This window comes from Mandrillus leucophaeus, unplaced genomic scaffold (genome assembly GCF_000951045.1).
Source record: "Mandrillus leucophaeus isolate KB7577 unplaced genomic scaffold, Mleu.le_1.0 Scaffold122, whole genome shotgun sequence".
In the NCBI taxonomy this organism is placed as follows: Eukaryota; Metazoa; Chordata; class Mammalia; order Primates; family Cercopithecidae; genus Mandrillus; species Mandrillus leucophaeus.
This window is the reverse complement of record NW_012100543.1, coordinates 635448-644807: the sequence shown is the minus strand read 5'-3', so window position 1 is coordinate 644807 and position 9360 is coordinate 635448. Positions and strand designations below refer to the sequence as shown.

At 48.2% G+C, this 9360-nt stretch overlaps 1 protein-coding gene across 1 annotated transcript; it reads left to right on the top strand.

Moving 5' to 3' along the window:
• RHOB (ras homolog family member B) lies at positions 1 to 2002 on the top strand. The gene has a single exon (XM_011971405.1). The coding sequence runs from the start codon at positions 31 to 33 to the stop codon at positions 619 to 621; it is 591 nt and encodes a 196-aa protein (XP_011826795.1). The 5' UTR covers positions 1 to 30; the 3' UTR covers positions 622 to 2002.
• The last annotated feature ends 7358 nt before the right edge of the window (positions 2003 to 9360 follow it).

Genomic DNA, 9360 nt, shown 5'->3' with positions numbered 1-9360 from the left:
CCCCTCCTGCTGCCCGGGCCCGGCCCGCTCATGGCGGCCATCCGCAAGAAGCTGGTGGTGGTGGGCGACGGCGCATGTGGCAAGACGTGCCTGCTGATCGTGTTCAGTAAGGACGAGTTCCCCGAGGTGTACGTGCCCACTGTCTTCGAGAACTATGTGGCCGATATCGAGGTGGACGGCAAGCAGGTGGAGCTGGCGCTGTGGGACACGGCGGGCCAGGAGGACTACGACCGTCTGCGGCCACTCTCTTATCCGGACACCGACGTCATCCTCATGTGCTTCTCGGTGGACAGCCCGGACTCGCTGGAGAACATCCCCGAGAAGTGGGTGCCCGAGGTGAAGCACTTCTGCCCCAACGTGCCCATCATCCTGGTGGCCAACAAAAAAGACCTGCGCAGCGACGAGCATGTCCGCACAGAGCTGGCCCGCATGAAGCAGGAACCAGTGCGCACGGATGACGGCCGCGCCATGGCCGTGCGCATTCAAGCCTACGACTACCTCGAGTGCTCGGCCAAGACCAAGGAAGGCGTGCGCGAGGTCTTCGAGACGGCCACCCGCGCCGCGCTGCAGAAGCGCTACGGCTCCCAGAACGGCTGCATCAACTGCTGCAAGGTGCTATGAGGGCCGCGCCCGTCGCGCCTGCCCCTGCCGGCGCGGCTCCCCCTCCTGGACCAGTCCCCCACGAGCCCGGAGAAGGGGAGACTCGTGTCCCACAAGGACCCCACCGGACTGCCTGGCATCTGTCTGCTGGCGCCTCTGGCTCGCGCCAGGATTCGGCGTGGGCACCGGGCGCCCCCTTCCCAGTGTCTGTGCGTCCAGCTGTGTTGCACAGGCCTGGGCTCCCCGCTGAGTGCCAAGGGTCCCCTGAGCATGCTTTTCTGAAGAGCCAGGCCTCAGAGTGTGTGGCTGTGTGTCTGTTCGACTCCCTTCGCCCCGTTTTCACCCCACCCCCCCCTCTGATCCCCGGGGGCGAGATTGGCGCGGGAGTGTGGCCGCGCCCCATCAGATGTTCGCCCTTCACCAGCGGGCGCCTGATATCCCTTGTCTGTAACATAGACCCCGGGTACTGGGGGAGGGGAGGGCTGGGGGGGATGGGGAATGTTATATAAATATAGATCTAATTTTATTTTCGGAGCTAAGATGGTGTTATTTAATGGTGGTGACGGGTGAGCGCTCTGGCCCAGGCTGGGCCAGACTCCCGTCTAAGCATGAACAGGACTTGGCCATCTTTCCGACCCCTGGGGAAGACATTTGCAACTGACTTGGGGAGGACACAGCTTCCAGCACAGCCTCTCCTTCGGGCCAGCCCCCTGCGAGCCTCCACCAGCCACCGGCGGGAGGAGGGAGGGTGCGCTGTGGGATTGTTTTTGCCATAAGCGAACTTTGTGCCTGTCCTACAAGTGAAAATTGTTCAGTCCAAGAAAATGATGTTATTTGATTTATTTAAAGGCTAAAATTTGTTTTTTTAAAATTCTTTGCACAATTGTTTCGTTGTTTGACACTTAATGCTCTCGTCATTTGCATAAGACAGTAGCATTCTGACCACACTTGTACGCTGTAACCTCATCTACTTCTGATGTTTTTAAAAAATGACTTTTAACAAGGAGAGGGAAAAGAAATCCACTAAATTTTGCTTTGTTTTCTTGAAGAAAGTGGCAACACGGTATTGTGATTTTATTTGTGCAGGTCATGCACACAGTTTTGATAAAGGGCAGTAACAAGTATTGGGGCCTATTTTTTTTTTTTTCACAAGGCATTCTCTAAAGCTATGTGAAATTTTCTCTGCATCTCTGTACAGAGAATACACCTGCCCCTGTATATCCTTTCTTCCCCTCCCCTCCTTCCCAGTGGTACTTCTACTAAATTGTTGTCTTGTTTTTTATTTTTTAAATAAACTGACAAATGACGAAATGGTGAGCTTATGATGTTTACATAAAAGTTCTATAAGCTGTGTATACAGTTTTTTATGTAAAATATTAAAAGACTATGATGATGACATTTATAAAATGGCTCTTGTGGTTTAATAGTGTGTAAAAATGCCCTTGCGAATTTGGGACAAGGGAGACATTCTCCTAGGCGAGATCCTTTCTTGCCAACCCCGTTTTCCTTATAGCAAATGTAGTAAATGAGGATGAAGTCCCTTTGGGAGCATGTGGGGGTTGGAGGTTGGGTGACCAAGGGAGACCAGGTTGTTCTGTCACATTCCTAGAGGACGATAAGTGGATAACCCGACACCCAGTGCAAAAACCTTGACCTATTATGTACTTAGTTCAATTAGGTGAGAACGAGGATCTTGATTTCATTCATCTGTGTGTCTTAAAAACACTTGTGTCTAAGTCTGTTATGGGGCTTTGCTTATTCTTTGAGTCTTGGAAGGTTATCATTTGTGCATTTTAAATTTAGGTAACTTTTTTATTGATTGTTGGTGTGGGATCAGGCTATCAGGAAGCCTGTTTACTGGGTTTCGTTCAGGCCATCAAGGGGTTTACCAGATACCCCAGGAGACTGTAGGTCGTTACCTTTGGGGCTGGAGCTTCCAGAAGTGAGAGAGTTCAGATGAAGTGATTTTTAAACATTATCAAACTTTGATCCCAATATGTCTTTATAAGTAACCTAGAATGCTTTATTCTAAGTTCAGAGAAGGGCCATATTGTGGAAAGAACATGGGCTGTTTTGGTGGTTCTTAAAGTTGGAGCTGCCACTTTTTGAGATTCAGTCATGATGAGCTCTAATTGTAGACACTTAGCTTTGCTGCAATGGTTCTTAGAACCAGACGGGCTGATTTATAGTGGGAGACCACATTAAAATCCTGCTGCAGGCATGATGGCTCAAACCTGCCAGCTCTCAGCAGCTTCCAGTGAAGGTAGCGGAGAGTGCCAGCTGCCTGAGAAGTGTGGTTTTCATTTTTTTTTTGAATCAGCATTTTCTGGGTTTCTAGCACTTAGTTGCCACCATCTCCTTCCCCCTCCTCCCCATTCCCAGGACAAAGGTGGAGAAGGTCTCCTTTGAAGTTGTTTGCTTCAAAGCTTGAGGCTTCTGTTTCCTGGTCTTACCCCAGACTCCAGGAGCTTTTGTTGAGTGAAGAAAACCTGGTTGGTGGTGACCTTTCACCCACTTTAATGCTGGCAGTAACTGGACCTCCTGTTCAGCTGGGTGGGTGCGTTGACCAACAGAAGGGAATTGTCTGGGCTCCTCTAGGAGCAGAGGGGAGAGGGGTCTATCCAGGCTGCCTGCTTTGAGCAACTGCCTGACTCCTTCCTCAGTCCCTCAGCCCCACTCACCTCCAGCCTGCAGTCTCCTTTTTCATTTTAAAGACAAAACTTCCCATCCACAAACAGCATGTTTATTTGCAGGTTTTACAGCTAGCAAATCCTTTGGTACCAGGGAGCGCAGGACACAGTGGGGGAAGAGCTCAGGCTTGGGCTGAATGCCCAGGACTCGCTTTGCAACCAGCCAAGAGCCTGGAGGCCCAACTCCCTGAAAGGGCCTTTTCTGAGTTGCTCTGATCTGCCTGGTACCCATAACTGTCTGTGTTTTATATTATGGGCAGACAAACACTCAGATGACGCATGGCTGCCCGAGTTACGCTTGTTTGAAAATGCGTGGCATTTCATAATCCTGCCGGAACACACTCTTCTTGCTGCATTAGGATCCAACTGGAAAACATAAAGACGAATTGCTGTAGGCTGGAAAATCAATTAGGAAAAAGAGGTAAAACATCTGGTGTTACTCTTAGAATATGAAAATTCATTTTGCACATTTAAAATAAATGTGCTGAGTTGATTTAATTGCCTGTTGAACAGTTTCGTGGAAAATACTGGGAAGTTGCATTGATCCTGGGCATTTTAGAGCAAGGGGCATTGTCTTGAGTTCTCCTTTAATCTTAATCTTAAATCAATCTGGATTGTATTTCTAAGGTCTTTTTCACATGAGTTTCAGTAGACTTAGAATTTCAGTTTTCAAAGTCAAGTGAGTATTAGAATTACACGGAGGGCTGGTTAAAACACAGATGGCTAGGCCTAACCCCAGAGTTTCTGATCCAGTAGGTCTGGGCTAGGGCTTAAGAATTTGAATTTCTAGCAAGGTCCTAAGTGATGATGAGCTGCTGGTCGGGACCATACTTTGAGAACTACTGGCTTCCAATAAGGGAGAGTCATTGTCAATGTACAGAGGAGGGAGGTGGTTTCCTATGAAAATAGATTAAATTCCACAGACTTATGGTGCTATGCCCTGCAGTCTTGACTTCCTTACGCAACGGAGTACAGAGCTTCCAGAGAGCTTTCCTCCTGAGCCACACATAACTCCTATCTTCTCTTCCCTACATTCTTGTGCAAAAATGGGTTTAACGCCCTTCTAGAGACTCATTTCTGCCATTTCTTTCTTTCTTTCTTTTTTAAGAGACAGGGTCTTGCTCTGTCACCCAGGCTGGAGTGCAGTGGTGCCATCATAGCTCACTGAAGCCTCAGCCTTCTGGGCTCAAGCAATCCTCTCACCTCAGCCTCCCAAGTAGCTGGGACTACAGGTGTGCCCAGCTAATTTTTAATTTTTTTTTTTTTTTTTTTTGTAGAGACAAAGTCTTGCTATGTTGCCCAGGAAGGTCTCGAACTCCAGGGCTCAAGCAGTCCTGTCACCTCCGAAAGTGTCGGGATTACAGGTATGAGCCCCACCAGGCCCCAGTCTATTTCTTCCATTCCTGAATTCAGAATGCAACAGCACTCTAATTTAATCAGCGTTGGCACCTACTTTGTGAACTCTGATGAGGTGGGAATACAAAAGCAATAAGATACAGTCCTCGCCCTCCAGGAGCTCATTCACAGCCTGGTCGCCCCCTGACAGTTGCAAGAAGGCATCCACCAAGACCACGATTATGGCATGCTGTAGGGGAGGCATTAGGCAAGGGCACGACAGGAGCCTAGGGCACAGCTACCTATGTTTGCCTGGGAAGACGAGGAAGGTGTCATGGAGGAGGAATCATTTGAGCTGAATCTTAAAGCAGGAGTGGGTGATGTGTAGATGGAAAAAATCTTGGGGGTAGGGTGGGGAGGGAGATAATTGGGCCATTAGCACATTGAGGATACATGCAGCTTCTTTATGTTACTGTAGGGCCTCGCCTCTGGGAATAAAGCTGTCTTGGGTGAGAACTACTTTCTACTTTTAGTCCCGCTAGCATATATTTCTTCAGTCAAGAAAAGTGGTATTACCTAGCCAAGTAAAACACAGCCTCTCCTCTTCCCTCCCTGTTCACAACACAAGGAGCATCTATCTGGCAGGCCAGGAGAGGGGGTTGGTGATGAAGATTTCGTTGTTTCCTCTGTGCCTTCCAGGGATGTGATGCAGACACAGGGCTAGTTTTGTGATCCCTGTGCTCTGGAGAAACCTCCACCCTGGCCTCAAGGAGGCTGTGAAATCAAAAGGGACCTTGGGCACCAGCTTGCTGGGTCCTTTCTTGGTCCATCTTCTGGCTGGAAGGAGCACCTGGGCCCTCAGAGTGCCACCTCCCGACTCTCAGTAGCTCCTTTTCTGGCCAAAGAGGCAAAAGTCTGGAGAACGCCAATTCAGTTTCTTCCTGTTTATTCTTTTATCATTGACTGTAAGATTATGAGCCTAGCACAATGCTAAGAGCTTGAGATACAGCAGCTAAACAGACAGGCACCGTTCTTACCCTCTTGGAGTTTTTAGCCTAGTGGTGTGCTTAAACAAGTCGTCATCATGATGATGATGAGAGCTAATATTTATTGACCATGCAGCAGGCACTGTACTAAACTCTTCATCTGCATTATTTTATTTAATCCTTGTATTAGTTATCCATCACTCAATAATACATTATCCCCAAACTCAGTGGTTTAGAGTAAAATGCATTTTACCTCACAGTTCCTGTGAGTCAGAAATGCAGCCCAGCTTAGCTGTGTCCTCTGGCTCAGGGTCTCTCCTGATGCTGTAAGCAAGGTGTTGGCTGGGACTGGGTTTATCTCAAGGCTTAAATGGGGAAGAATCTGCTCCAAACCCACTCATGCGGCTGCTGGCAGGATTCAGTTCCTCACTGGCTGAGGCCACCCACGGTTCCTTGCCATGTAGGCCTCTCCACAGGGCAGCTCACAAATGGCAGCTTGCTTCATCAACACGAGCAAGTGAGAAGGGCCAGAGAGCGCGAGCAAGATAGAAGTCAGACTTCCATAAGCTAATCTTGGAAGTGCCAACCCATTATTTTGCTGTATTATAGTTATTAGAATCAAGTAACTGGGTCCACCTCACACTCAGTGGTCCTTACTTACTCGGTCCATCTTCTGGCTGGAAGGAGCACCTGGGCCCTCAGAGTGCCCCCCGACTCTCAGCAGCTCCTTTTCTGGCCCAAGAGGTAAGAGTCTGGAGGACCTCAGTTCAGTTTCTTCCTGTTTATTCTTTTATCATTGACTATAAGATTGTGAGCCTAGCACAATGCTAAGAGCTTCAGATATAGCAGCTAAACAGACAGCAACCGTCCTTACCCTTTTGGAGTTTTTAGCCTAGTAGTGTGCCTAAACAAGTCATGATCATGATGATGATGAAAGGGTATTACATAGGGCATGACTACCAGAAGGTGGGCTCATTGGAAGCCATTTTAGAAGCAGCTGACCACAGTCTCTCTGGGGCAGGCACCATTATCCTCACTTTACTGATGAGGAAACTCAGCCACAGAGGGGTCAATTAACTTGCCCATGGTCACAAAACTTATACAGGTTTGAACACAGGTAGTCTGGCTCCAGGACAACAATTCTACATGTATGGTGGGATTCCAGTTTGAGAAAGATCACACTGACTGTAGTGTGGAGGATGGATTGGAGCAGGGAACTGGAGGCTGGAAGATCACTGAGGGAGACTTTGCCCTGGTTCCTGTAGCGATGAGAAGGCCTGAAACCAGGTGCAGATATGGGGAGGAGATGACAGGTTGGAAAGACATTTAGGAGAAAGAAGGTGTGGGAACTTGAGTGGAAGGCACCAGGGTGACCCCCAGGACTCTGACTTGGATGACTTTGAGGATGCTGATGCCATTATTTAAGACAAGAATAAGCAAAAGATGAGTAGATGTGTGGGGAGGGCACCACAAGGACATGTTGAGTTTGGTTTTATAGATACTGAGTGCAAGGTATCTCTGCAAATAGCCACTGTCCTTCTCAACCTCCTTCCCTCCCGCCCGCCCCCACATCACAATATGTGTACTTCCTCTACAGAGTTAGACTACTGTGTAGTGTCCAGCAGGCAGAAAGGCCACAATCTATATGGATGAAAGAAGTCCCCCTGCAGGGAGAGGACTTTGTCAGAACAACCTTCTTGGGAAGAAGAAAATCCTGGGATGGGAACTGTGGTCTTAGAAAGCGGACCTTACACAGTGGCTCACACCTGTAATCCCAGCACTTCAGCAGGCTGAAGTGGGAGGATTGCTTAAGGCCAGGAGTCCCAAACTAGCCTGGGCAACATTGTGAGTTCTCATCTCTACCAAAATAAAAAATAAAAAAAGTATCTGGGCATGGCAGCATGTGCCTGCAGTCCCAGCTACGAGGGAGGCTGAGGCAGGAAGATCACTTCAGCCTAGGAGCTGGGAGTCTGTAGTGAGATATGAGAGCACCACTGTACTCCAGCCTGGGCAATAGAGAGAAACCCCGACTCAAAAAAAGAAAAAAAACAAAACACAACAAAAGACCAGAAACAGCAGAGAAAGGGGGCCTCCTTCTCCTCTCTGTTTTATTGAGAGAGAATCTTACTCTGTCGCTCAGGCTGGAGTACAGTGGTACGATTTTGGCTCACTGCAGCCTCAGCTTCCTGAGCTTAAACTATCCTCCCACCTTAGCTTCCTGAGTAGCTGGAACTACAGGTACCTGCCACCACACCCAGCTAAATTTTTAAAAAATGTTATATAGAGATGAGGTCTCAGTATGTTGGCCAGGCTGGTCTTAAACTCCTGGGCTTAAGTGGTCCTCCCACTTTGGTCTCCCGAAGTGCTGGGATTACAGGCATGAGCCACTGCTCCCAGCCTCCCTCTCTGAGAACATCCTCTAGGTGTGTTGAAAGTATTTCTGGGTGGGGATAAGACGGGGAGGGGAGGCGACTTCTTTTCTACATAGGTGACCAGGGTAGGCAGAGAGAGCCTATGAGAGCCATCCAGGCCAGTGTATTCTAGGAGAAAACATATCCAATATCCAGCTGTAAGTTCCACCTGGTGGATAATTAATTTTCTTCCCTAGGAACTTTCAAGAAAGTTCTGCTAAAAGCTGTAGCCTGGCTTTAGTGCTGCTGTGGAGATATAAGGGAAGACTATTATCCCTGCCTAGGCAGGTGGGAAGGGGAAATGGTTTCCTAAGGGTTTCCAGCATGGAGATTTCAGCTGGGATCAGAGCAGGTATTCCCAGGATAAAGGCACTCTGGGATGAGTCTTGGCTGGGTTGTTCAACCATCCTCTTTGTAAGGAGATTCTTTTCCTCATTGCCAGCCAGAAGCCAGGATGCCTATGTGACACTCTCTGGCCCAGTTGGATGGATTTCTGGGTCAGCTGAGAAAAGAGGGAGTTTTCAGGGTACAGATGGTGACTGAAGGCTTGGAGAAGGGATGGGATGACCTGGGAAGTCAGTGGAGTTGGAAGGGACTGTGAGCTAGCTTAGAAGCTCCACAACAAGCGTGGGGCCATGTCCGCTCGTTCACTGCTGTGTTCCTAATGCCCTACACAGTGCTTAACATCTCCTAGGACCTCAAATAGTAGTTGAATGAACGAGTTAATTAAATAAATTACAGAAATTTAGGAAGCATCAACTTCTCAGAGACCTGAGGAAGTGACAAAAGTTTGGAATAGATTCCATATGCAACGAGAGGAAGATGAGCTAGAGAATGGCTGTGCTATGAAACAGGGACGTTAAGAAAGTTCTCCTTGGCTAGGTATGGTGGCTCATACCTGTAATCCCAGCACTTTGGGAGGCTGAGACAGGCAGATTACGAGGTCAAGAGTTGGAGACCAGCCTGGCCAACATGGTAAAACCCCGTCTCTATTAAAAATACAAAAATTAGCTGGGCATGGTGGCTCATGCCTGTAATCCCAGCTATTCATGAGGCTGAGGCATGGGAATCATTCGAACCTGGGAGACAGGAGGCAGAGGTTGCAGTGAGCCAAGATTCTGCCACTGCACTCCAGCCTGGGCAACAGAGCAAAACCAGAAAAAAAAAAAAAAAAGGAAAGAAAAAAAGGATCATTTCTTTTAACTATTCCTAACATCAACTGCTTTTAGTATACATGTAACCCCCTCCCTGTCATCGCAGTCTCCCTTTCAAAATCCAACTTTAAAATATTACAGTGCATTTTGAATGTCTTATTATAGGTGTTTGTTAGACACTTAT

What these genes read in the sequence shown, in the direction of transcription:
- RHOB (XM_011971405.1), top strand. Translation starts at nt 31, where the DNA reads ATGGCGGCCATCCGCAAGAAGCTGGTGGTGGTGGGCGACGGCGCATGT.